The sequence below is a fragment of the Panthera tigris genome, chromosome D2 (assembly GCF_018350195.1).
Source record: "Panthera tigris isolate Pti1 chromosome D2, P.tigris_Pti1_mat1.1, whole genome shotgun sequence".
In the NCBI taxonomy this organism is placed as follows: domain Eukaryota; kingdom Metazoa; phylum Chordata; class Mammalia; order Carnivora; family Felidae; genus Panthera; species Panthera tigris.
Genome location: NC_056670.1, coordinates 80,197,327 through 80,225,102, shown reverse-complemented (window position 1 = coordinate 80,225,102; position 27,776 = coordinate 80,197,327). Strand labels below are relative to the sequence as shown.

General features: G+C 46.4%; 1 protein-coding gene across 4 annotated transcripts; it reads left to right on the top strand.

The window, feature by feature from the left end:
• Positions 1 to 4,828: 4,828 nt before the first annotated feature.
• Positions 4,829 to 24,500, top strand: TEX36 (testis expressed 36). Of its 4 annotated transcripts, XM_007079693.2 has the most exons (6): positions 4,829 to 5,005; positions 9,719 to 9,850; positions 10,561 to 10,641; positions 16,284 to 16,532; positions 17,038 to 17,110; positions 23,829 to 24,500. In XM_007079693.2, exons 1-5 carry the CDS (start codon positions 4,955 to 4,957, stop codon positions 17,071 to 17,073), a joined length of 549 nt encoding a protein of 182 aa, XP_007079755.1. In that variant the 5' UTR covers positions 4,829 to 4,954; the 3' UTR covers positions 17,074 to 17,110; positions 23,829 to 24,500. The 4 variants fall into 4 exon arrangements, with proteins under 4 accessions (XP_007079755.1, XP_015391963.1, XP_007079756.1 ...); XM_015536477.2 differs by lacking the exon at positions 16,284 to 16,532; XM_007079694.2 differs by lacking the exons at positions 17,038 to 17,110; positions 23,829 to 24,500 and adding an exon at positions 10,926 to 11,070 and having other exon boundaries at positions 16,284 to 16,367.
• Positions 24,501 to 27,776: the final 3,276 nt, after the last annotated feature.

Sequence of the window (27,776 nt, the reverse complement as noted above, 5' to 3'; positions counted from 1 at the left end):
TGCCTCCGCCGCTGCTCCCGCCCGGTGGCGTAGAGATGAACTTTCTGTCACGTTCCGAGACACTGCTCATTTTCTCTTCAGCTGAAAAATATGTATTTATTTTGCCGGTTTGCTCTACGATTCTGGAGGCCGGCATTTTCCATTTTAGTGCTCTCCGTTTTGAACCACACATGTAATTACCGCTGTCTTTTATTCTGTGTTTTCGGAGGACTCTTCCATTCAAACCGCGAGAGGGGACCAGAGCAGCCGTCGTTCCAGGGGGGCGAAAACAAAGCGTCAAGCCTTCGCGACAACCTCTACAAGCGTGCAAACACACAAGTGGAGGCAGGAATCGAAATCCCAACGAGCGGAGAAGCGGGCGCCGAACTAAATGCTCCCGCTTGTCTTTTTCAGCATTTGGAGAGAGGACAGACTCAACCCAGGTGGTGCATCTTGGGGGCGTCTTATTTCTAAGGTGCTTTTCTTTAATTTTTTTAACGTTTTTTTAAATTTATTTTTGAGACAGAGAGAGACAGAGCATGAACGGGGGAGGGTCAGAGAGAGAGGGAGACACAGAACCTGAAACAGGCTCCAGGCTCTGAGCAGTCAGCACAGAGCGCGACGTGGGGCTCGAACTCACAGACAGTGAGATCATGACCTGAGCCGAAGTCGGATGCTTAACCGACTGAGCCACCCAGGCGCCCCTAAGGTGATTTTCTTTAAAACGCCAGAGCTCTCAGGAGCCTTTCTTGTGGTTTCGGCCCGCTCCCTGTGTCCCTACCTCCTTCGGGCATTGGTTGTCGGGTCAAGGTCACAGAGGGCAAGTGCCTGTGCACCTCTCTGGACCGCCTGGATGCCCCGAGTGGCCTGCCTTCTGCTCCTCCCCTTGGACCACATTGAAGCCATGTCGGCTACCCTTCTTTTTTTTTTTTTTTTATTAAAAAAAATTTTTTTTAATGTTCATATTTGAGAGACAGAGTGCAATCTGGGGGTGGGGGCAGAGAGGGAGGGAGACAGACTCCAAAGCAGGCTCCAGGCTCCGAGCTGTCAGCACAGAGCCCGACGCGGGGCTCGAACTCACAAACCGTGAGATCATGACCTGAGCCGAAGTCGGATGCTCAACCGACTGAGCCCCCCAGGCGCCCCGGCCGCCGTTCATTTCTTGAGTGAGCCACACTGAGCCCACCGCCAGGGCCTGTGACAGGCTCTCTGCTGCCTGGCATGCCCTCCCTGGCTCTGTGCAGCCTTTCTTCGCTTCCTCTTCTCCCTATCGCCCTGGTCACCTTTCTGATTCATTCAGGTCCCTCTGTCATGTGGCCTTGGAGCACCTGTGCCTCTCTGTTACTACCCTTTGTTCGTGTGGCGATGTCTCTGTCGCCAGGAGGGTCTGCGCCACGAGGACAGAGGCAGGATTTACCGTGTCTTTTGCTGTCCCCGGCACATTTTGCCAGATTGCCTCACTTGGGTGACCAATTCGCCAAATTATCAATTACTAAAAGCTTCTCTGGAAACAATTTGAAAGGCTTAGAGCAATTCATGTTTCAGCAGGGTTATCAAAAATTCAGTCATTACGATCACAGTGCACGTAATTTGAATTTGGAGTATCATGCGTACGTCAGCAAAGTCAAGGGTTTTTGTAAATGTTCCGGTGAGTTAGTTTCTTTCAATTCAATAGATTTCCTTTGTCTTTTTTTTTTTTTTAATGGGTGACAGAGAGAGAGGGGGAATACAAGAGGGCGGAGGGCGAGAGAGAATCCCAAGCAGGCTCCGTGCTGGGCCGATATGAGGCTCGATCCCATGACCCTGGGATCATGACCTGAGCCGAAATCAAGAGCCAGATGCTTAACCTGCTGAGCCACCCAGGTGCCCCTGCTTCTTCTCTTTCACTTTAGTCTTACTTGTCTGGATCCACTGAATTGTTTTCTTGAGCGGAAAGGAAAAAGATGGAGTTAACTTTCCAAACAGTTTGCAACGTAAGATACAACAAGAAATGTGCTCCCGTTACAGGTGCCAGAGTGCTTTCCAAGAGGGTGTGCAAACCTGTTGTGCACCCATTAAACTTTCCATTAGTACCATATGAATTAGGAATCCTAATAAAAAGTGCAGCTGAGTCACCTTGATTCGGCTGCTATTTGCAGAAAGAGTTCAGATAGATAAAATGTGTTTTACAATTCAGATGCCTGAGAATTTCTCAGACGGATGGGCTTTCTCCACGTGCAGGTTAAGTTGTCCAGGGTGCGTGAACGTGAACGTGAAGCTGGTACATTCATTTGGTGGAATGACAAATGGGGTAACGCCCGTGTGTGCAGGTCTGAGTGTTTGTGGGGGCGTCACAGGTGGGCACGGGCACACACACGAGTGAGAGCGTTCCTCCAGGGTGCCCATGGTCCCACTGCTTTCTCTCCGAGAAAAGATACCCATCATTAAGTAAACAAGGAATGGCTGGAAGACCACACTGGAAACGCATGGAAGAGATAGACACATCTATCCTTCATAAACTCCTTAACGCTTGAGATGTGCAAGGTCTAAAAGTCAAAGTACACACAACTGCTAAGTCAAAAAAATATATGGGGTGGGGCGCCTGGGTGGCTCAGTCGGTTAAGCGTCCAACTCTTTTTTAAAAAAAATTTTTTAATGTTTATTTTATTTTTGAGACAGAGAGAGACAGATCACGAGCGGGGGAGGGGCAGAGAGAGAGACACACAGAATCCGAAGCAGGCTTCAAGCTCTGAGCTGTCAGCACACAGCCCGACGCGGGGCTCGAACTCGTCAACTGCGAGATCATGACCTGAGCCGAAGTCGGACGCTCGACCGACTGAGCCTCCCAGGCGCCCCAAGCATCCAACTCTTGATTTTGGCTCAGGTCATGGTCTCACAGTTGGTGAGATCGAGCCCCGCATCGGGCTCTGAGCTGATAGCATGGGGTCTGCTTGAGATTCTCCCTCTCTCTGCCCTCCCACACTCGCTCCCATGCATGCATGCACACACGCGTGCTGTTTCAAATAAATAAACATTAAAAATATGTATATGGGGCAAAACTATTTGCTGCAAATGTAGATAGTTCACTGAAAATAATTTTTGGCTCATCAGTAATTTGGGGTACTGATCATTGGAGGTATTGGTAAAGTCATGATTCGTTATTCACGAAGACTAATTTTGGCGATTGCCTTAGTACTGTTTGAAAACAGTACCGGCCTATAGTGGGTGTTGGGTAAATATTTGTTGACCGAATGAATAGATTCTGACACAAGCTCACACCGTTGTCTTCATGGACAGTCTGTAACGAGCCGTCTTGGGCCACTGCACTCCAAGCTGGGGCCCCTCGTGTGCAAAGCACGAGGCAGGATGAAGCATGAATCTCCGTTGACCTCAGCCCCAGGGACTCAAGCGCTCTGAGTGCTCCAGACTTGTGTGCAGACTGAGGCGTCGCCAAGTTCAGCCCAGTAATTCAAACCTCTGCAAATAATAACATCGACAATGAACAGCCCGACCCCCATCTGGGGCCGAGAAACCCTAGCTGAAGAAAAATTGAATTTTATTTTTCCTGGCCGGGTGTCCTTTATTCAGTTTTGATTTCCTTGGACAAATTTGTTAAGAATCTTGAACAATCATTCAGAGGGGCGAAATTGGGACACACCTTAGCCAGTGATCATATTCCTTGTTTAACAGAGCGAATGACTAACTGGAGAGGAGATGCAAAACATATTTAAACATGAGATTTCCGTTCTAAAAACTGTTCTGCCCTGTTGGTGGAGACAAAGTGAATGCACACAAAATACCCTGTTGGAAATGGCACTTTTAAGCTCAAAGTCTTTGGCTTCCTCTGTCCTTCTTGCTTTCCTCTCGGTTGTGGGGTGTCAGAGGGGCACGTTCTGGGCTTGTGCCCCCTCTCCCCCCACCTCCCACCCCGTCACGTGCACGGCAGAGGGAAGGTGGCCTAGAGACAGGCACTTAGATGGGCCCTGTTTTATGCAAATCAGCACTGCCCAATAATTCGGCAGGGTCGAGGAAGTGAGCTCTGTTTCCTGCTGGCACTGAACTTGGTCTCAGTACCTGGGGGGGTCTAGTTCAGGCTCAGTATTGGCTGTGTGACTGTGCGGAGTCCCTCTGCTTGTCTGAGACTCGGTCTCCCCTTCCGTAAGTGGAGGTGATGGCCAATGCCTGTGTTGGCCTTGGTCTGCCTCCCAGGAGGAACCAGGTGGCCCATTCCAAGACAGAAGACAGTCTAACGAAGAGCGTCCTTGGAGAGATGTGGGCAGGGTTCGGGGGCTGACAAGGCCCGGCGAGAGCCAAAAGCCTTGCCCACCCCTAGGCCTAAAGGGTTGGGAGAGGTCGCTGTTAACAGCAGGGGCTGGAACCGTGGGCCAGGGGCCGCCAGACTGATGGGAGCAGTGGATGTAGGTAGGACAACACAGCTCCTTCCAGAGTCTGGCCTGGGAGGGAGGGAGCCTGGGAGATCAATCCTATGACCCAGGGAGGGGGCCTGGAGCCTGTGCGCACATCTCTTCCCGACTCCGTGTTTGTCAGTGTTAGCTTAAAACATCACGGTACAAGTATTTACACCATGGAAATTGGCCAACAGCACTACAAATCGGACTGTCTTCCAGAGACCTGGTCGTCAAGCATTGACCAGCAGGCCTCTCCTTGTCCGAGCTCTTCCTGCCTTTTCCTTAAGGCTGTGTTGTCCTCACTTGTCTGACCCATCATTGGGGCTTCCTCAGCCGGGAGCCTGGGGGGAGCAGCCGCAGGTAGCCTGTGCAGGAACCCTCAGAGGGCTTAGAAGACCCACAGCCCTCCCCCATTGTGATGGGGGCATCGGAATTCTATGGCAACAGTGGGTCCCCCTGGACCTCCCCTTCTAGGAGAGGCCAAAGGTCAGGAGCAGGAGGAGGGACGTCTTCCAGATGCAGAGAGTTTACGAGGCAATGGGGACATAAGGGAGCCAACCTCAGCCACCTTCCGCTTCCCGCAGAAAATGGTCAGAGGAAGACGCTTCAACCCACCTTTCGACCAGGACGGAAGATGGGTAAGAAAGATGGGGACTCCTCTCGCCTTCCTCAGGTCACGTGGGTGTGGCCAAGCTCGCAGAACTGGGTCTAGATCCCGCTTCTGCTGCTTCTCCTGGCATCCCTTTTGAGGAATCGCCTCACCTAGCCTCGGTTCCTTCACCTGTCGAATGGGACTCTCATAGCGTTCTCGGGGGGACTAAATGAAATAAATCCGGTGTGTAAAACACTCAGCACACTCGTGAACGTCCATTAGGCAGTCGCTGCTGTGTGCTTAGTCCTTCTAAATCAGTCTCTGTGTCTGTTACATGGGATCATAGTGTACACCAAGGTTAGAGGGTTATTGTGTGGATTAATGACACAATTCATATACAGCGGTTAGTAGGATTCATGGAAACAGAGTAACCATTCATTACTTGGTAACTATTATATATATTAATGTATATACATATACATATATATTTTTTACTCCTTATACACCCTGCTTCATTCCTCAAAGATTTACAGTAATATATGGAAAATATTCAAAATAAAATAGGAAAGTATAAAAAAATAAAAATTCTGAATCAGTTTGAATATATTTTAGAAGAAGAGGCTGAGACCGGGAAAATACAGAACACATACAGGCCATATGGCCTACATGACAGCTATTTATATAATATCATCAGATTTGACACTGAGATTCCTGGCAGCCAAAGTAAAATGGGAAAGAGTGTGAACTACATAACACCAATCAGTCTCCAAGAGAAGAATACAAGTTTCTCAGACTAGCTTCCCTTCTTTCTATCAGCTACAACACCCATGAGGATTGTGTTTGCCTGGATATCATAAAAAGCTGACTACAGCGTCGTCACCTTATAAATAAGGGTTTGTATTTCTCGAGCAACAACAAATCCAGAAGTAGGCAGCTCAGGGCTGGTACAGACGTCCGTGGGGGTCATCGGGATTTTTTCGGTCCTCTGTTCTGTTATCCTTGGAGTGGGGCTGTTCAACTCAGGCAGGTAAATGAGGGGGGACGGTCAAGGAACAAAACGACCCCTGGCACCTGTCCTCTAAGTCTGTCTCTTTGGTGGGGGAAAACAAAGTTATCCCAGGGGCCCCGCCCCGCAGTCCCCCGCTAGCGTCTCTTTGGGTCACGTGGCTGAGCTTGCTGCAGGGGAGTTTGGGGAGGTATTTTTTATACGTCGCCTCAAACAAAGTCAGGGTTCTGCTGTATGGGGGAAAGCAAGAGAGAGCGTTTCGTTTCCTCTTGCGATCCCACGACTTCCCAGAGCCCGGTTTCGGGTCTAGAGGCATTGCCTCCCGAAGTCTGACTTGAGCACTTGCTGTGGGGCCCTTCTGCTGCCAGCACCCAAGAGCATGAACAGAATAGTGCTGATCCTGAAGCTTCCCAAAGTAACTTGCAGACAAGTCGGGGAAATGAAAGAAATTGTTGGCTTTGAGTCAGCAGCGGCCCATTTGGGAGGACAGTAATTGCCACATTAGAGGTGACCGTCATTTTGCAGTTGACCTTGCTGGTTGAAATGTGGCTGTTGCCGGGTAGGAGAGGCTTTCTCCATACACTTTCACCTTCCTGTTTAATACTGCAATCGTTGCGTGATTGAATGCAGCACAAATTTCACCGCCAACTAGTTAAAAAGCTGTATTTCATGGTTACAATATCTAACAGAAGGGTTTATGTCACAGCTATCATGTTATCACCATTCAATATATATTTTAAAAGAGTGAAATTAAAATGCTAGAGCCGCTTTTTTTTTCCCCCCCTCAGTGATTTAGTCCATAGACTTCCGGAATACAAATGAACTCAAATCAGTTGTCACTTAGCTGGGGAGAGCGATGGTTCCTGATGCTGCAGAAACTCCCACCCTCCCAGCCCCACCCCTGATTTTCCGTAGCTGCCCAGACAGGAATGTTGACACAGCCAGACCGGAGGAAGAGAGAAAGGAAAGGTTACGAGTCTGGAGGCCCTCTGTATTATTTGTATTTACTTTGGAAAAAGAATTGTTTTAAGACATGAAAAAAACATAACAGAAGGAGTTAGAAGCCTATAGGTTGACTTTGGCAAATGTCTAGGCTATCTTGCTAAGTGGGAAAGCAAAGGGCAGAACAGTACATATCACACGGTCTGATGTTTGTAGAGTGACGGAAACCTCCTCTGCAGGTGGCCGTGTCTCCGTCTGTGAGCGTGCAGCCGCGAATATTGAATATTGTGATCTGGGGTGACAGAAAGGTGGGGAGAAAGTCACCAAAAATGACTGTTCAATAAGGAGGCGTTCGTGGTGTTTAGAAACCGCATGTATACTATGATCCTAGATATGCCACATTATACACAGGTACACACACACATCTACACGTCCGTGGCTGCACGTGCATGTAATGGGGATGTATGCCTAGGATGGTCACCATCTGGGGCCCCTGGGTGGCTCAGTCGGCTAAGCGTCCGACTTCGGCTCAGGTCACGATCTCACAGTTCGTGAGTTCGAGCCCCGCGTCAAGCTCTGTGCGGACAGCTCGGAGCCTGGAGCCTGCTTCAGATTCTGTCTCTCTCTCTCTGCCCCTCCCCTGATCGTGCTCTGTCTCTCTGTCTCTCTCAAAAATAAACATTTAAATAAATAAACATTTAAAAAAAAAAAAGATGGTCACCACTGAGTTCAGGGGAATTTGATTGCGTTATGTTTTTATGTTCACATCTTCTTAAACCATGAGTATGTGTTACAACGGTAAACGGAAACAAATACGATGATCTTTGTTGTGGAAAAAAAGAGAATGTAATGGGTGCATTTAGTTATGAAATGTTTAAATAGTGGAACATAATAGGGGGAAAGAGTCATCCTCCTTCCTGGTTCCTTCCTCCATTCCTCCTCCTTCAGAGAGCCTTGGTGCTGGCTGCTGGCTGGCCGGGCCCTAGCTCCCGGCTGGCAAGGCGGGCACTGGCCGGGCACTGCTGTGATCCCCATCCCATCTCTCCTCGCTCCACGTGCAGTCATTCCAAAGTGTTTCCTGAGAGTTCTTTGATTCGGATGTGTTCTGTAAGTTAGGCATTGTGGTCTTGCGTGCGTGGATTATTTTTTTCACATAAATGGCGTTGGGCTAGGGGCGCCTGGGTGGCTCAGTCGGTTAAGCGTCCGACTTCAGCTCAGGTCACGATCTCGTGGTCCGTGAGTTCGAGCCCCGCGTCGGGCTCGGGGCTGATGGCTCAGAGCCTGGAGCCTGCTTCCGATTCTGTGCCTCCCTCTCTCTCTGCCCCTCCCCCGTTCATGCTCTGTCTCTCTCTCTGTCTCAAAAATAAATAAAACGTTAAAAGAAAAATTAAAAAAAAAATGGCGTTGGGCTATAGATCTCATTCTGCTTCTTTCTTTTTCCCACTCAGCACTGTGTTTCAAAGGCCACTTGGCCGCTGTGTGTCACCTAGCCCAGTGCTGCCCATTGCTGCCGAGAACACCCCACCAAGTACACATCACGTAGGACGTAATCTCCCCCCCCTTTTGACGTAAACAGTCATGTACTGAACGCACTTGCACAGGCAGGGAACAGGAGCCACCTGAGTATACAGGTACGCTGTGACGTGAGAAGGCATGAGGGAGAATGGCAGTGTTGGTCAAGTTCCTTATAATCCAGCAGAAAGCAAGGAGGACTGGCCTGAGACCTGGCGGTAGGTTTGGGGACCAAGGAGGGGACAGCTGTGAGCAGAGATACAACCTGCTAACAGTCATCGAGCACTCTCTGGTGCGTGGACTTTCTTTTAATCGCACCCACGCTGTCAAAGAAGTGTTATTATTCCAATTTACAGACAAGGAAACTGGGGCGTGGAAAAGTGAAGTCTCTTGCATAGGCCTGACCTCATAGGAGAGAGAGCCGGGATTGGACTCGGGAACTTTGAATCCACAGTCTATGACCCAGCCACCAAATTCTGCTTCCTCCCTTTGTTGGAAGGCCTCGGTGCTCTGACCCCAGGGATAACCCCTGGCTGAAGAGAGCTGCCTCCTCAAAAATCACCCCCTCTTCCTAGATCAACCCACACCTGGTGACTGATCGATGAGGGTGCAGAAAAGGCCAGTCCCGTCGCCCTAACTCAGGATGATTCTGAGAGGCCATCACGCGCCCAGAACTCTCTGTGGGGTGGGTCAAGGCCTCCCTTGGGACGTCTTCCCTCTGCCCCGTCCTATTTCCTTCCTTCCTGTTCATAGGGAGATGCCAACCGCCTCCCCAGATAATCTTTATTATTACTATTTTGCTTTGTATCCTATCCCCTATTTTTTCCCTCTCCCCTCTACCGTTCTGCCTTCTCAGGGCAGAGTCAGCTACGTTTCTCCTCCATCTCCTACCGGGGGAGGTGGGCTCACCCCTGTGAATGTGGGCTGGGTCCTCAGCCCCAGTACGGGGAGCGCCCTGACAGGAAGAAAGAGCTCAACCCATTTCTGTCTTCTCAGAGCACATCAGCTTTTGCTCACAGGTCACACCCCCCCTCACCAGGCCACAGAAACATTTCCAGGCTCCAGCACAGCAGGGGCGGGCCCCGGTAACTTGAAACAGCCCGCAGTGATGGCCTTGGGCCATTACAATATTTTTTGGTCTTGGAAAGAATACTTGCAAATTACGAAAATTACGCCATTTCCTTCGCCCACCAGAAGCACCCAAATTGCATTTTGATCACGTTACAGAGGAAGCCCCGATACTTGGCTTTGAGGTTCAGATGTGTCTGGTTTTAATCACGGCCTGTGCTGGTTTTCTAGTTCCCTCAGATTGGACTAACGCAGAAGACACCGGAATCCATCACAAGTGCTATGTTGAAAGAACCCCACAGCCCACGTGTGTCTCAGCAAGTGGAGGGGAGGCTACCCCCAATCTACAAGGTTCGAGAGAAGGTGAGTCCCGGGCGCTGGCCCGGGCCACGCGTCCCTGTGGCTCTCCAAGGGGGCGGCACCCACTGGCATTCCTGGCCCGTCAATTCTTCCTCGGAAGGAACTACTTTTTCCTCATCTTTGGGTCCTTAAATGCCGTTAGCATCCCACCTCCTATCCTGGTCACTCTGACACCCCAAATACTTCCTAGAAGGAACTGCCTCCTGGCTCAGACAATCAAGTTAGGCTCCTCTGTGGACAGGAAAACACCATCTTTGGTTACAGCTCACAGATCGTTAACATGCACGTTCTGCCTCCCTGGCCAGTTCACCAGCGACTTCAGGGGCACGAAGTGGCCTCAGGGAGAAGCCAGTGTGGACTTCACCCTTAGCTAACTCACGCAGCCAACCTGGGCCAGGATCCTTATTGGTCAGAGGAAGACCTCTGGTCTTGATGGCCTCCAAAGTCCCTTTCCAGCTTTCAATTCCACGAGCTTATACGCTTTTCCCTCTTTGCCTCCAAAGAGGGTGTCTGGAAAGAGAATTTTTATGATTTTCCGCAAGGTCACCAATGAGGTTGACTTTTAAAGCCTTGAGTTGACAGGCACACCCATGACCTCCTGTCCCGCGCCGTCTGCTCCTCTCCGGTGATGGGTTTAGCTCTGTCTGCAGGTTCTGCCAGCACGCTGGGGTTCTGATGTGTCTTTTTTCCAACTCCTTCCCAATCTCTTCTAGCAAGCGGTAGATAACAACTTCCCCTTCTCCGTACACGACAATCGCTACAGCTTTCAGAGCTCTGGATGCTACCTTGACTCTGTGAGTATTTCCCTCCAGAGTACTAGCAAAACTGGGAGCGCCTCTAGCACGTGATGCTAGACGACTTTCCCCAACTCGGGAGCAAGGTCATGTGTGCACCTCACACTTCTCAAAGTATGAACTGCCCCATTCGCGAGCTTTCGTGGGAAGGTCTGTAACGGGAAAGAGGGGTTTCCCATGTGTGTCTCTGGTGGATAGAACCAAGCCCCGCCGGGACAGGTCAGAGGGAGGCGAGCTTACAAAGTACAAAGGACTTCCCATAACTGGAGTTGTCTTTCCCCTAGAGGGGGTGAGTTGCCCTCAGCGGAGGAAATAAAGTCTGAGAGCACGTAGTGGCGGTTAACACAGCACCGTGCCGTGGAAACCTATATGTTGTGAGCGGCACACGCGACTGGAAAGGTTCTAGTAGCCCCGTGGAGTAAAAAAGAGGTGACATTAATTTTACTAATGTATTTTATTTAACTCGATAATTCCCCAAATGATCAGTTCGACACGTAATCAATGTAAGCATTACTCATGAGATATTTTACATTCCCCAAGCGAAGTCTTTAAAATCCAGTTTGTGTTTTATTCTTGTGGCACCTCTGAGTTTAGAAGACCCACATTGGCAGTGCTCATGTGGCCATGGGGCTGTCAAAGGAGGCAGGGGAGGGTTAACACAGCTGAGGTAGAGGGTTGGATCACGTGATCTCTGAGACTCTTTCCCAACTCTGAAAGTCCGTGATGATGACGACGACAACGACGTTAAGAATACCCACCATTTATGGGGCGCCTGGGTGGCTCAGTCGGTTAAACGTCTGACTTCGGCTCAGGTCATGATCTAGCGGTCTGCGAGTTCGAGCCCCACATCGGGCTCTATGCTGACAGCTCAGAGCCTGGAGCCCCCTTCTAGTTCTGCGTCTCCTTCTGGCCCTGACCCTCCCCTACTCACATTCTGCCTCTGTCTCTCTCTCTCTCTCTCTCAAAAATAAACATTTAAAAAAAAAAAAGAATACCCACCATTTGTAAAGCATTTGCCCTGTGCTAGCATCTCCTACGATCTCATTGAACCATCACGACAACACTGCTGGCTAATTACTCTTATCATCCCCGATTTAGAGACGAGGAACCTGAGAACAGTGATGCTAAAAACTTGCCCGAAATTACTCTTTCCTCCAGCCTACCATCTTTAAGTTACATTGAAGTGGTTTAACCTAAAAAAAAAAAATCTGGTTTTCCCTGGCAGAGTGTTGAACACAGAGCGAGAATACCCACTCTGCCTGACTCTCTAAATGGAATGTTTAACATCATTTTTTAAATTATCAAAGTAACAGATGTCCTTTACAACTTTCAAAGAATACAGAATCAAATAAATTTTCTTAAAAATTTGCACTCTTACTTTCCCTCCTCACAATCCTACCTTGATGACTCACAGATAATTGTTCGGTGGGCAAAATTTGAGAATTTTTTGCAATTCACATGCAAACATACACATATAAGCGTATGTGTTGTTAATGATATAAACAGGATTGTACCACATATATTCTATCAGAGCTATGTTAGTCTCCTAGAAAACACTGGAAGCTTTCCAACTTCCTCTACATTCTGGGATAGTTTATATAAAGTGTGGAATTTCAGTTTAACGAGGTTTAGGTAGAATTTGCCCATAAAATTATTTGAGTTTGAGAACGTTTTTAGTTTTTGTTTTTTTGTACTGTTTTCCCTTTTTAATTTCTCCATTGATTATTAATCTATTAAAACTTTCTATTTTTCTTTTTAAAAAATTTTTAAGGGTTTATTTATTTATTTATTTAGAGAGCATTTGAGTAGGGGAGTGGCAGAGGGAGAGGGAGAGAAGCCCTGATTCAATCTCACAACCTCTCATGACTGTGAGATCGTGACCTGAGCCAAAATCAAAAGTCGAATGCTGAACCGACTGAGCCACCCAGGTGCATTGTTAAGATTTTATTTTTAAGTAATCTTTACACCCAAGGTGGGGCTTGAACTCACAACCCCGAGGTCAAAGTCACACACTCCACCAACCGAGTCGGCCAGGTGCTCCCCAACTTTCTATTTCTTCTTGAGTAGATTTTGTTGACATGTGTCTAAAATGTATTTGTTTCCAAATCTGTTGGCGTAACATCTCCTAAAATACTCTTAGTTTGCTGTTCTTTTATATCTTTTTTGGTTGCGTGTTTAATTCATATACTTGCAACTGTTTTTGTTAGTAAACCTACTAAAACTAGGAATTTTCCTTAGATTATTGCTTTGGCTACATCTGAACATGTTTTTAAACTAGAGTTTCATTATTATTTGCTTCCAAATAGTCTATGATTTAATTTTTAATTCTAAAAATAATTTAGAAGAATGTTTTGAATTTTCTACGTAGCTAGAATTTTTCAGATCATCTTTTGTTGCTCATATCTAGTTCTATGGTTTATATAAGTTCTATAGAATATGAATTTTGAATTATAAAGATTATCTTTGTTATCTTGTACATGATTGATTTTAACAAAAATTTCATGGGTGTTTACAAAGTTGGTTGCAAAATTCTTAATTTTATTAAAGGCCATTAATTATGTTATTCAAATCCTTCATAACCTTTTCTTAATTTTTGTCTTCATTTGTCAATTTTTCCTTCTAAGATTATTCTTGAGTTTCTAAATTTTTGTAACCTTATCTAATTCTTTCAACCTTATATAGTTTAATATCATATTTTTCTGCATGATAATTCATGAATATTTTATGTTCTTGGTGGCTCTTATTATTTATCAATACGAAGCATCTTTTACATACTTTAGTGTTTTTAGGCATGAATTCTGAATTGCAATTTTAGCTTTGCCACTATTACTTTCCTTTTTTTTTTTTTTTTAAATAATTTATTGTCAAATTGGTTTCCATACAACATCCTGTGCTCATCCCAACAGGTGCCTTCCTCCATGCCCACCCCCCATCAATCCTCAGTTTCCCTTCTTCCCCACCCCCCATCAATCCTGTTTATTCTCAGTATTTAAGAGTCTCTTATGGTTTGCCTCCTTCCCTCTCTGTAACTTTTTTTTCCCCTTCCTCTCTCCCCTGGTCTTCTGTTGAGTTTCTCGGGATCCACTTATGAGTGAAAACATGGTATCTGTCTTTCTCTGCCTGACTTATTTCACTTAGCATAACACCCTCCAGTTCCATCCACGTTGCTACAAATGGCCAGATTTCCTTCTTTCTCATTGCCAAGCAGTATTCCATTGTATATATAAACCACATCTTCTCTCTCCATTCGTCAGTCGATGGACATGTAGGCTCTTTCCATAATTTGGTTATTGTTGAAAGCGCTGCTACAAACATTGGGGTACAAGTGCCCCTATGCATCAGCACTCCTGTATCCCTTGGGGAAATTCCTAGCAACCATCATTGCTTTCCTATTGCTCACATTCATTACTTACATTATGGTTTATTTCTTTGTCTTTTACTTTTTAGTCAATTTGTATTTTTTAAAAAAAGGTTTTTTTATGTTTATTCATTTTTGAAAGACAGAGAGAGACAGAGCAAGAGCGGAGGAGGGGCAGAGAGAGAGGGAGACACAGAATCCAAGCAGGCTCCAGGCTCCGAGCTGTCAGCACAGAGCCCGACGTGGGGCTCGAACTCATGAACCGTGAGATCATGACCTGAGCCGAAGTCGGACGCTTAACCGACTGAGCCACCCAGGCGCCCCTGTATTTTTTTAATTATAAATAGAATAGAGCATTTTTTTAAAATCTAAGAGTCATTGTTTCTTTGTATAAGAATTCCATCCATTCAGATTGTTGTGATAATTTATGTTTTGGGTTTTATTTCTGTTGTTTCATTGTCTGTTTCCTATTTACCATGTTTGCAGCTTGTTTCTTTTAATTTGTCCCTCTCCTGACTTAGCTAGATTGAATTTATTTGCTCACTGGCTTCTATTGTCTACCAGTGGTTACCCTTAACTATAAATGTTTAAGAAATACATTGATATTATATTACCCTATGAATATAAAATGTAATATCTATAGTTACCCCTAACTCCCAGCCCCCAAGGGTGTGGCGAGTTCTTCAACGTACTGACCTTCCTCACTTTAGTGGCCAGACTGTGCTGTCCCAACTCATGGAGGTGCCATTTTCATGGGATAATGTTAAGTGGCACCTCCTGGGTTTCACAGCTATCAAATTGAAATCCTGCAAATTTCAGTTCCAGATTTGTTTCTCTCTCCCCCCCTTCCTTCCCCCTCCATTCCTTCCTTTTTGTGGATTCTTACCTGAAGTTTCAATATATTTCAATTTTTCATAGTTACATTATCAGCAAGTATTTAGACGTGTTTAAATTTTTTTTTCATTTTTTCATTTTTTATTTTTTTTATTTTTTAGAGAGAGAGAGCAGGGAGGGGCGGAGAGAGAGAGGGTGAGAGAGAATGCCAAGCAGGCTCTGTGCCGTCAGCCCAGAGGCTGACGTGGGGCTTGAACTCACAGACTGTGAGATCATGACCTGAGCCGAGATCAAGAGTCAGATGCTTAACTGACACCTCAACAATCTTCCGGAAGGATTAGGGCTCCCATTGTTATTCCCGGCAAGTAGTTAGACTTAATTACAAGCTTTACTTGTTGCTGTCCTTGTACCTCTTTCCCCTATTCATTTTGTCTCTTTCTTTTATTTTACTTCACTTTTTTTCCTGGACTGTCGGCAAGTACCTTGTTAGAAAGGTGCTCGGGCAGCGTCTTCCCTTCGTGTCTCTAGAACCAGCCTCTCCCGTTCTCTCTGCCCCAGCACCAGGGACACATCTATGGGGACTACATTCCTCCTCAAACCCCTTGGATCTGGAGCCTCTACACTGTCCCCGTGAGGTTCCCCACAAATAGTCCCGTTACTAAACTCTCTTCAAATTACCCTAAATTGAGGGTGTCTCCTGCTGTCACTCTGAATGATACTGGTCCTTATGAAACAACAAACTCACTTTGCTACAGAGGGTCCTTGTGTGATTTTTTTCAGCTTCCCGTGGGTTTATCGGATGTCACTCCATCATGAGTCCAGGACGATCTATAATGTAAAGTCTGGGTAATCTCATGTCCATTTCCTTCTAGTCTTTTGTCGAAGCATAGTGTTTTCTTCTAATTATGGGTCAGATCGAAAGCACAATTCTGAATACAGGGTAATTCTCAGGTTCACATGTGAGGTCCTGAGAGTTAATGAGGAATCCTGTGGGCAGACCCCCAAGGGTGTTGCTTCCTGAGTGGGAAAGAATTCAGCTTCCCTCGGAGTGAGAACCATCTACCCCACTGAATGCTGGGATGCAGCCAGAGGCAGATTCACTGAGGTGCCACCTGGGTGCAGAGAACCTGACTGGGGTGCCTGGGAGTCTAGGCTGGCTAATAGGCTGTTTCCAGCTGTGGTCTCTCTGGTTCTGCCCTCTATGTCTCTAGAAGACCAATCCCCTTGGCAAGTAAATCCATTGGTGGAAGTGGAAGGTTACGAGAACAATAACGAAACTCCACCAGCATGCTTTCGGTGTTGATTTATAGGTTGGCAAAGGATACCTCTCATAGCGGTTGCCATATTGTGTATTAAGACATAGGCTATCATGTAGCTGGTTTTATTAAAGACTTCAGAACTCTTTGACTTTGAATATTTTTCTCCTAATCTTCTTATAATTCTTCTCCAGGGCCTGGGACGTAGGAAGATCTCCCCAGAGAAGAGGCAACACGTTTCAAGAAATTTCAATCTGTGGGCATGTGACTATGTCCCATCTTATCTTGATGGCTTTTCAAATAACCAAATATCTTATGTCTGTCAAGAAATCGTGGTGGTCCCAATTTTCAGACGCTTCCCAAAGCATTATAATGAGATATGGAACTCTTTTAAATTTATTCCTCAGAGAAGCTATACAGAGTTTTTGAAAAAGAATCCCAAAGTAAGTTTCACTATTGACAAATTTTGGTTCTTCACGGGAGCCCTAAATCCTTCCAGAAGATTGTGGATGAGTTTTGTAATATTGGTATCGCCCTGGACATTCTAAAAGCATGTGTTTTCTGGTCCAGCACCACTAGCTGAAATAGGATTTACATTAGAGGTTGGAGACTATATACGCCTTACTCGGAGGTGAAGGACTCTTGCAGTGATAAACAGAGACTAAAGTCCTTATGTTGAGAAACTGGAAAAGCTACAGATTATGTTATCATCATGTCATTATGTTGTTATGTTACCACTCCCCACCTTGAAAATATTTCTGTTTTTTAATAAGGTTGAAAAACATTCAAGTCCTTATAAAATAAAGATATGCGAAGATACACACACTGTAAATGAAAGGATTTTGAACAAAAAATGTATTTGAATGAACTTTAAAATTGCCACATTACCTTTGGGTGAAGTTTTAAAAATGATGTAATTAATATATGATTCTATTTTTCTTTTGAAAGTTCAAACCATACAGAGGAACCAGAAGTCCCCCTTGATTTCATCACATCTCCAATCCTTGTCCTGTCCCCAGAAGTAAGTTAACCATTTGTTTTTATTCTGTGCACTTATAATGTATAACTACATATACATTTTGAACATAAACTGTTATACAGCCCATAATGCTCTATAACTTTCTTTTTTTTTTTATTTTTTTTCTGATGTTTATTTATTTTTGAAGGAGAGAGAGACAGAGCGTGAGGGAGGAGGGGCAGAGACACAGGGAGACACAGAATCCAAAGCAGGCTCCAGGCTCTGAGCTGTCACCACAGAGCCCAAAGCGGTGCTCAAACTCACAGACCGTGAGATCATGACCTGAGCCGAAGTTGGCCAATTAACCGACTGAGCCACCCAGGCGCCCTTTTTTTTTTTTTTTTTAATTTTCTTGGATTTTCTATGCAACAATTATATCGCTCGTGGAATTGGTAATTTATGTCATTGTTACCATTTATACATTTCCCCCGCCCCCTGGTTTTGCATCAGGCACAATTTGAATATTAGCACAGATAGTCCTTATTTTGAACTTAACCAGGCTGCTTCTAATGTGCCACTCTGAAGTCTGACTATTGCTGTAGGTTTTAGATAGATAATCTCTATCTAGTTAAGAATCATCTCATTTTTCTTAAGTTTATTATTTATTTTGAGAGAGAGAGAGAGAGAGAGAGAGAGAGAGAGTGAGAGTGCATTCACATGCCCATGAATGAGGGAAGGGCAGAGAGAGAGAGGGAGAGAGAATCCCAAGCAGGCTCTGCAGGGTCAGCACAGAGCCCGATGCGGGCCTTGATCTCACGAATGGTGAGATCACGACCTGAGCCCAAATCGAGAGTCCAACGCTTAACTGACGGAGCCACCCAGAATGATCTCTTATTCTTTATTTCCTGTTTTTTTCCCCCCTAAGATATTTTTTTTAAAGTCCATGTAAAGTATGTACATGGGAAAAAGAGAATTAAACAATGAAATACGGTTTCCCTGATATCCTTGACTTCAGTCCCCATTTTTCCTCCCAGTGTCAGCCCTACTGACACTTTTTTTATGTGCCTATGTTTCCAGGCAGCCTGTATAGATCCTCTCTCTCCCGCTCCCTCTCCCTCTCCCTCTCCCTCTCCCTCTCCCCCTCCCTCTCCCCCTACCCCTCTCTCTCTCTCTCTCTCTCTCTCTCTCTCACACCCTTTAACAAACATCAATGGCAGACACCGTTCCACTCTTGGTTTCTCCTGTTCCACTAACAACTGCACTTACGAATGTGTCTTTGAAGTTTCAAAGTAAGTATCAGTACCTACAAATCTACTTCTTTTGTTAAGCGCGGCCGCCTGGCATTTCGTTACACGGGTGCGTCGTGCTCCCGGAATCTTTTGATGGGCATTTATGCAGTTTTCTGTCTTTGCCTCCTATAAACACCTTGATAGGTAGATATTTGCAGCCATCTCCAAGCACTGCTACGTGGTAAAATTCATAAAAATAAACCCGTTCAACCGAAGAACACGTGGATTTTAAATTTTAGTGTACGTTACATTTAAAAAATCTTAAGATCGGGGCGCCTGGGTGGCGCAGTCGGTTAAGCGTCCGACTTCAGCCAGGTCACGATCTCGCGGTCCGTGAGTTCGAGCCCCGCGTCAGGCTCTGGGCTGATGGCTCGGAGCCTGGAGCCTGTTTCCGATTCTGTGTCTCCCTCTCTCTCTCTGCCCCTCCCCGTTCATGCTCTGTCTCTCTCTGTCCCAAAAATAAATAAAAAAAAAAAAAAACAAAAAACAAAAAACGTTGAAAAAAAAAAATTTAAAAAATCTTAAGATCAAATTTTCTAAAGGGGCTATGTTCCAGCGTGTCTGTTTCCCACACGCTTGCACTGCCAAAGTTTTTTTTCGATATTTACCCATTTGTTAGCTAAAAAAAAAAAAAAAAAAACAACTGGCATTGTATTTTGATTTGCATCTCTTTCATTGTGTGTGTGTGGCTATTGAAAAGCCGTTGGTGTTTCTTTTGCTGTGAACTGTTTTTCTGCATCTTTCACTGGTTTTCCTATTGGTTCTTTTGTCTTATTCTTCAATTATTTGTATGATTTCTTTTTTTTTTTAAGTTTATCTATTTTGAAAGAGAGAGAGAGAGCAAGCAGGGATGGTGCAGAGAGAGGAGAGAGAGAATCCCAAACAGGCTCCACGCAGCCCTGATGATGCAGGGCTTGAACTCACGGACCGCGCCACTTAACCGCCTGAGCCACCCAGGCACCCCTGGTTCTTGATGTGTTAAGATATGGAGGCTTTTGTATCAAATGTGTTGCGAGTGTTTTATCTAGTTTGTTGGTTATTCCCTCGTTGTTACTGTATATATTTTTAATTAATAGACTTTGAGCAGTTTTAGGCTTACAGGAAAATCGGACGGGAAGTATGCAGTTCCCATACACCCACTCTCCCCCCTTCCTCACCTACCACGGTTTCTCCTATTGTTAACATCTTGCACAGGTGTGGTATGCACTATATTTTTAGTTCTGCATATATCTTCGTGTAATAGGATGTATGAATCTCCTATTTAATGGCTTCTGGATTTCATGCCTTGCTTAGGACCTCCTTTGAGACTATGAAATAATTCTAAGAGCTTGTTGTAGTTTTTTTTTTTTTTAACGTCTGTTTATTCATTCATTCATTCATTCATTCATTTTGAGAGAGAGAGGAAGGGAGAGAATCCCGAGCAAGCTCAGTGCCGAGCCCCACGCAGGGCTCGATCTCACGACTGTGAGATATCATGACCTGAGCAGAAATGAGGAGTTGGATGCTTAACCAACTGAACCACCCAGGCGCCCCAACTTTGTTATGATTCTTCTCGTTAATATATGGGGTGACATTTTAGCAAATGACGTTTTGGCACCTATTGAGATGATCGTATACATTTTCTATATTAATCTGTGAGTGTAATAAAGTATATCCATGGATTTTCTAATGGTGAACCGCTCTAGCATTCCTAGAGACAAACTGTAGTTGGTTGTTTCTGATATGATGTATTATTCTTTTGATAAATTGAGGATTTGATATGCCATTTTTAAAAGGATTTTAAAATCTATTTTTACTATGCCCTGACACTGCTTGTACAAATTGCAAATGTCTATAGAATTTCCTACTACATCTCCTAGACCTGGTGCAGTTTTCAGGTCCGGATCCTGATCCTTGAACATCTTTTCAATGTATTTTATAGAATTAGTCTGTATCTTCTCTGCCTTTTTTTCTTTTTCTCTAATTGTGGCCACTTTTTTAAAAAGCTTATTTATTTGTTTTTAGTAATCTCCACACTCAACGTGGGACTCAAACTCACGACCCCGAGATCAAGAGTTGCCCACCCCTCCAACTAAGCCAGCCAGGGGTCCCCATCCAAATTTGGTTGCTGTTGTTTGTAGAGGAAATCATCTGTTTCATATGGATGTTTGAATTTTGGGTATTTAATGTAGTTATTCTCTCTAATGCTTTAAAGTTACATCCTGTCCTTCGACACGTTAAATGTTGGTCACATGTCTTTGCTCTGTTTACCGAATCTACATTTTCGCTGCTGCTGTTTGCTTTTGATCTTACTAATTTATGCTTTCCTGTTTATGTATTCTGTTCTTGGGCTTATTTTTATTTTTCCTAGCTTCTCCAGGTGAAAGCATAACTCAATTATTTGCAGCCTTTCCTGTTGTCTTGTAAATGTAGGCAAGGCAATTTCTTTCCAATGCCACTTTGTAGACGCATCATGCCCCTCTACTTACTGTTAACTTTATTTTTATTATTTTTTTACCTTGTTTCCCCCTTGTTAAAAAAGTTTTCATTTACATTCCCGTCAATATGCAGGGTAATATTGGTTTCAGACGTACAGCGTGGTGATTCAACGCTCCTGTACGACACCCGGTGCTCATCACAGCAAGTGCGGTCCTTAGTCCCCAACACCGTTCCACCATTCCCCCTGCTCGCCTCCCCCCTGGTAACCACCACTTTGTTCTCTATAGTTAAGAGTCTGTTTCTTGGTTTGCCTCTCAGACACACAGATCAATGGAACAGAATAGAAAACCCAGAAATGAACCCACAACTCTGTGGTCAATTAATCTTCGACAAAGCACGAAAGCACATCCATTTTCAAGTAGCTTGTCATTTTCTTTTTTTCACCCAAGAATTAGTACGAAGTATGTTTTCTGTGGGGTGCCTGGGTGGCTCAGTTGGTTGAGCATTCAACTCTTGATTCTGGCTCCAATCATGATGTCACAGTTCGTGAGTTCAAGGCCGGAGTCAGGCTCTGAGCCTGCTTGGGATTCTCTTTCTCTCTGCCCCTCCCCCGCTTGCTTAACCACAAGCATGCTCTCTCAAAATAAATAAATAAAAACTTTTTAAAAAGGACTATATTTTTCCGTTAATTCTTTTGTTATTTTTCATGGTCTATCTATATTTTATTAACTGATTAATTTTTGCGTTGTGGTCAGTAATTAAGATCTGTATAATTTTTGCTTACGGAAAGGTTGAAAGTGTTGTGGCTTAACACATTGGTCAGTTTTTGTAACTGTTTTATGTGTTTGAAAAGGATGTGTAATTACCCCTTAAAATTTTTATTTTGAAAGCAGTATAGATCTGTACAAAGTTGTGGGGTTTCTTTAAGTGTTTGAGGGGGTGAGGGAAGAGCAGAGAGAGGGAGACAGAGAATCCGAAGCAGGCTCCATGCTGTCAACAAGGAGCCTGATGTGGGATGAATTTCCTCCCATTTCCTCTCCCCCCACCCCTACTCCCAGGTGCCCTCACAAACCCTCACTTGCCTCACTCCTGCCTCGCCTCACCTCTGTCTGCCCAAACACCAGCAATCGCCAACAGGAGTTACCCCAAACTCAGTGTGCTAGGGATGAAATTCACAAACTCACGAAAAAGGTTTGCGGAACCATATCTGCGATTGGGTGAAGGAGGGACACAGCGATGGGGGAAGATCAGCCTCTGCTCTTTGGGATTGAAGAATGGGGGGGTATGTTTACCATCGACAAAAACACAAATTAGAGAACTGGCCCTTAAACCCAGTCTTTTCTCATTTAATTGTTTTCTACATAAAACGTAAATACCGCTGTCCCACGACCTCACCTTAAGGTCTCAATCCGGTGAACCAAGAACAGAGGACACAGCACTTGAATGGAAGGGAGCCCTCAGGGACTCAGGTGAACTCCCCAAGTACAATAACCCACTTTACCGAAATAAAAGTCTCTAATAACTTGGCACAATGTCAATGACTTGCCATTGTTGGTTCTTTGTTTTAGTGCGTTGTTTTGAACAGAGGAATAAACAGCCAGTTAAAGAAACCCCAACTTACTAATCAATCACATGCAGGTGTTTATAGATTTCTGCTGTCTTAAGGAATGAGACTTGGACTCGTGCCATCCTAGAAATGACTTAGATGCTAAAAGAACAGCTGATGGTTTGGCAATACTCTTTCAGAGCGATGCTGCCTAATATCCCTCCCGGAGCCACACCGGCGAGCTTCCGTTACTTACTGTGCATGTTGGAAGCATGTGCCTAGCGACTGGCTTTCTCGTTTATACAAATCAGATCTCAGGCCCTTAAAGATCAGAGTTAAAAGAGCAGAGAGATGATTTCCTATTTGAAGCCCACCCTTGAACACTGCCTATTTTTAGGCAGAGAAGCACATTCTCGTTTGGTCTGTTTTGACACTTAGGACTATTTTTAAAGACTGCCTTGTGCCGTCTCTTCGTTTTGCACATTTTGTCGCCGTCTTCGGCCAAAGCCATCCCTGTTCTGGTGGCTGCGCACCAGGTTCAGATGCGGTGGCTGGCTGTTCCTGCCGTGGCTGATAGGCTAGCCATCCCCGGAACAGGGTCCACTTGGCATTTTTGCGGTCAACTGCAACTCGAATCAAAGTTCAGGACACATCGCCGCTGTCCCGTGGGCCGAGACAAAAGGACGCTTCACCCATTGGAGCATTTTTTTTTTTTTTTTAATCTACAGAACTGGTACCATATTGAGGACTCCTGGGGGGGGGGGGAGCTGTGTGTGGGGGAGGAAGGGCTTGAAATGACAAGCTAAGTATAGGTTTCCCATATGTTCCGCTGAGTTCATGAAAGAATCCATGCTGTTATGGTAACACCCTGAGGACCATAAAACAAGCAAGAAGAATCCATTTCCTCCTCTGGGCTCTTTGCTGCTGCCCACAATCTTGGGTCCTAGTGCGACACCCGGAGCCCAAGATGTGGGTCGAGCCCCTTTAGCTCGGTTCTGGGCTTGGTGGCTTAACACCACGGCTCAAGTCCCGCTTTTCTCTGGGCGGAGTGAGGCTGGCACTTCCCAAACACACAGGGTAGTCATTCTCGAGTGCCCGTGCCGTGCGGAGGACTCGGAAAGCGCTGTGTAAGTGTGAAATGCTGTACGTTGCCTTTATAAGTACCTATCAAAACAAACGAAAACATCTCATTTAACACCCAGTATTTAAGTAAACACGTTGCAAATATACCAAAATAATCCCCCCCAAATATTAAACAACAAATCAACCCCCTGTCAGAGCCTGACTCACTGAATAAATGGAATGAATAAAATTGTAACTCACACGCTTGACTACGGCTCTATGAAATTGTCGAATTTGTGAGGTGTAGCGTGTGATTTCTGCACAGAAGAACCAAAATAACTTCAAACGCTGTCTTCTCTCCCCCAGTCGAAATCAAACAGATCTGCAGGTTTCCAAATTGGGCCATACCGGCACGAGAGCACACATCACATTTTCTTCCCTTCTTTCCCTCCCCCTGCCCAAACAGGAGCCAGCGTCAGAAAGATCCAAGAAGCTTTGTTTCGGCTCCACCTGGGCGCTGGTCTGGTCGCGTCGCTCGGAGCCGTGGAGCTGGTTCCCAGGGGAAAGAACGAGTGCGCTCGCGACCCAGGGTCACATAGTTGTTCGCGGGATTATAAGTGACCGCGGTAGCATCTGGCCTTCCCTGCCCGAGAACACATTGCTGTTCCTTAGGCCTGAAGGAGAAACGTTGAAGCCGTCGTAAATACTCTCCCGCCGTTTATAACCTTGGTCAAAGCACCCAGGACCCTCGTCAGCCACGAGCGACGTGTGCAGTCCTTCCGCACACGCCATGGCGGTCCCCAGAAAGGACGGGCAAGTCTCAACAACACCCCGTGGGAGAAATCAGATTGTTCCCCTGAGAACAGACAGGCACCCAGGCCTGAGCAAACCAATGCCTGACATCTGTCACATTCGGGATCTTTAAAAGGAGGTATTCGGCTCTGTGCGTCCACAGTCACTGGAGAGCTCAGTGTCTTTAGCCAATCAGGACAGTTCTGATCAAAGCAGATATGTTTGCCAACTCAACCTGGCCTAATTTCTAGCTCCTTCCTAACAGGGCTCTGCCCCCTTCCCTTTGGGCCTCGTGAGCCACATTCTCACGGGCACCAATTGAATAAATGTAAGACATGCCCAAACACCTCACGTGTTGACTCATCACTCAACGACTGTTTTTCGAGCCTCTGCCTTGGGCATTGGGGAACAAGGCTGAGCAGGGACAGACTCGCCCTCCCTCTCAGAGCGTGCCGTCCAGACTCCCTGTCAGCCGAGGAAATGCAGCCACCCCCTTGCAAGAGTCGAGGTTTCAAGCTAAGAATGCCGATTAAACGTGGATCGGGCAATAATACTTGCAAAGGTCGTAATTATAATTTTATTAAGCTGTGATCAGGGAGATAAGATAAATGTCATAGAAATGTGTTTAATATTGGATACATACGATATTAAAGAACAATTATGAATTTGTGTTTCTGGTGTACATGAAAATTTGGATTTGTGTAGGGGCAGAAGCAGAGCCTAATTTTTTATCTGCTGGATGAGAAATTGATTTTAATTCTTTCCCTGCTAATTAAAGGAAAATTAGAAAAACAAACTATTTGCTACAGCACTAAATACATTTTGATTACTTATGGATATAAGCAGTTATCTGGGTTTCATTTATTTACTCACGGAAAGCCTAATGATTGGTGAAATTACGAGTGGGGTAATGGGGAGGGACTGTGGGTTTACTCAGCTGAGGGGGTGAGGTCCGTGTTCCCACCGATGGCCGGGACGTGAAGTCGAGGTGCTCCCCCCTCCCCCGTTCACACAGCGAGGGCTCTGCGGGGAGACAGCAGACGCACTGGGTTGTTCGAGAGGTGATGAGAGAGTGGAGGGAGCAGAGTCGGGCTCGAGGTGCCAGGGGCAGCAGAGGAAACTTCCAGCGGGCAGCTGGGCGCTGGGGTTCGGCTCGGGAAGAGCACCAGATCTGCAAGGAGCAGATAGGATGACAGCTTGATGCGGGGAAGGGGGGTCGACAGAAGGATTTTTTTGTTCGTTCGTTTGTTGTGGCTGAAAACAACCCAAATTTATTACAGTTTTGGAACCCAGAGTCAAAATAGGTCTCAAAGGACAGAAATCAAGGTGTGGGCAGGGCCACATCCCTTCCCAGAGGTTCTGGAGAGAATCCAATTCCTTTCCCTTTTTGGTTTCTGGGGCCATCTTGGTTTGCAGCCCCTTCCTCCATTCTCAGAACCAGAGTGGCTCCAAGTCCTACCCACGTGGCCCGGTTCTGTTGTCCTATTCCCTCTCAGCCTTTTTCTTTTTTTAAACCAAGGAAAGAGTAGCGTGTACGAGGCAAAGAAGGGAAGAACGTGGATGGACTGAGACAGGCTGGGGAGGAGGGGGAGGTAGATGAGGCCAGAGCAGTGCTGGGCGGGTGTGCACCCAGAGGGGGCCGGCCTCTGGGCGAGGCTCAGGGGGCAGGCATGGAGAGGAAGAGAGGAGAGCAACCTTCAAGGGCGAGGGAGGACTTCAGTCCCTCTGGAGTGACCATGGTCCTAGGGAGAAAAAGGGTAGGGAGGCAGCTCAGAACCAGGTGCCTGAAGCAGAACCTTGTGGAAGGTGGGGGTGGGTAGAGTTGTTCTTTCGGGTGATGGCCGGAAAGCCAGCCAAGGGGAGATGGTCTGGATGGATACAGGGCTTGGTCCTGCTTTGGGATTTCCCAGCAGGTGGATGCCAGGAGAAAGCCTAGGGCAAGGCTTTTGAGGCTGGCTGCACCCTTGACCTCCTGGGACCTGAAACCAGCTGAGGCCGGGGCCCCACCCAGCTCAGTTACATTGGGTCCCTGTGCTGGGGTCTGGTTTGGTATTTTTACTTTTATTAGTTTTTTAATGTTTATTTATTATTGAGAGAGAGAGAGAGAGACCGAGTATGAGCAGGAGAGGGGCAGAGAGAGGGGGAGACACAGAATCTTAAGCAGCCACCAGGCTCTGAGCTGTCAGCACAGAGCCCGACGCGGGGCTCGAACTCACGAACCATGAGATCGTGACCTGAGCCGAAGTCGGACGCTTAACTGACTGAGCCACCAAGCGCCCCTGAGTTTGGTATTTTTAAAAAGCTCCCACATTATTGCAGGGCCAGTGAGGCTGAGAGCTGCCGGAGGGGCAGAAGGACACATATTGTCCAAACACCCGGGCTTTTGGAGAAGCTGGAAGAGTATGGGGGTGAGGGAACGGCACTGAGCAGGCCGTGGGGCGCAGGCGTGGGGCACATCTGCAGAGCTGGAACACGGGCTTTCGACGAGTCATATCTGCGAATTTATTTAGAACTTTTGCAAAGGTATCAAAACCGAGTCTCATTTGGTTATTCATTTAATGCGTCACCTTTATAACATGGTTGAGCAGTACACGATGTGTTGAGATTTGAAGTGTCCTAGAAATTCAGGCTGCCCGGTCACCAGAGAGAGAGAGAGAGAGAGAGAGAGAGAGAGAGAGGAAGAGTCTCTGGGGACTGGGGTCCAGTCCGGGCTGCGATGGAACCCCCAGCCCGGAAGCTCGTTCACGCGGTGAAGGTGCAGCACTGGCCAGTGTGTGTGGAAAACAGGAGCCAACGTGCGGGGCCTGGCAGGACCTTGAGCGCACGAGGTGATACCAGGACGCTGCCAGCTTCTCAGGCCTGGATGATGGCAGTGTTTGGGGACAGCAGAAGACTGCGCACTTCCCCTGTCTGCCATACCCCCATTCCCTAGGACCCAACATCTGCCTGGCATACAGAACATGGGTGCAAGGAGACTGCCAAAAGAACATTCTGGAAAGTCTTTGCAGGGGCCATTTGTGAAGGGTGGTCCTAGCTTACTGGGTGAGAGTGCAGCTCTGGGACCCAGCTCAATTGTTACCTTTGTGGGCTGATCACATCACTCCTAACTCTTGGTTTTCATGTCCTTTTACGGGGTCTAATTAGGGGCCCCACCTCCTAGAATTAAGGATTACAGGACCAGGTGCATGCAAAGCGTTCTTCAAAGTGCGAGGCGGGGCGCCTGGGAGGCTCAGTCGCTTGAGCATTCGACTCTTGATTTTGGCTCAGGTCGTGATCTCACGGTCACGCGATGGAACCCCGCATTGGACTCCTCGCTGAGCCCGGAGCCTGCTTGGGATTCTCTCTCTCCCTCTCTCTCTCTCTGCCCCTTCCCCACTCGCGTTCCTGGAAGACCCCGATGGCCAGTGAGGCCTGCAGGCTGACCCCTCTGGGTCCCTTCTCTTGGATGAGTGGAGCACTGGGACGGTGCCCCCTTCCGTCAAGACTCTTTGCCATTTGCCATTCACAAAATCGGGTCCCTAGTTATGATTCTCCGGCAACAACAGTGGATTGCATCGATTCCTAGAGAACCAAACAGTATTGGGTTGGCGATGGGTCTGATGTGGCCTTGACCCCTCATCCT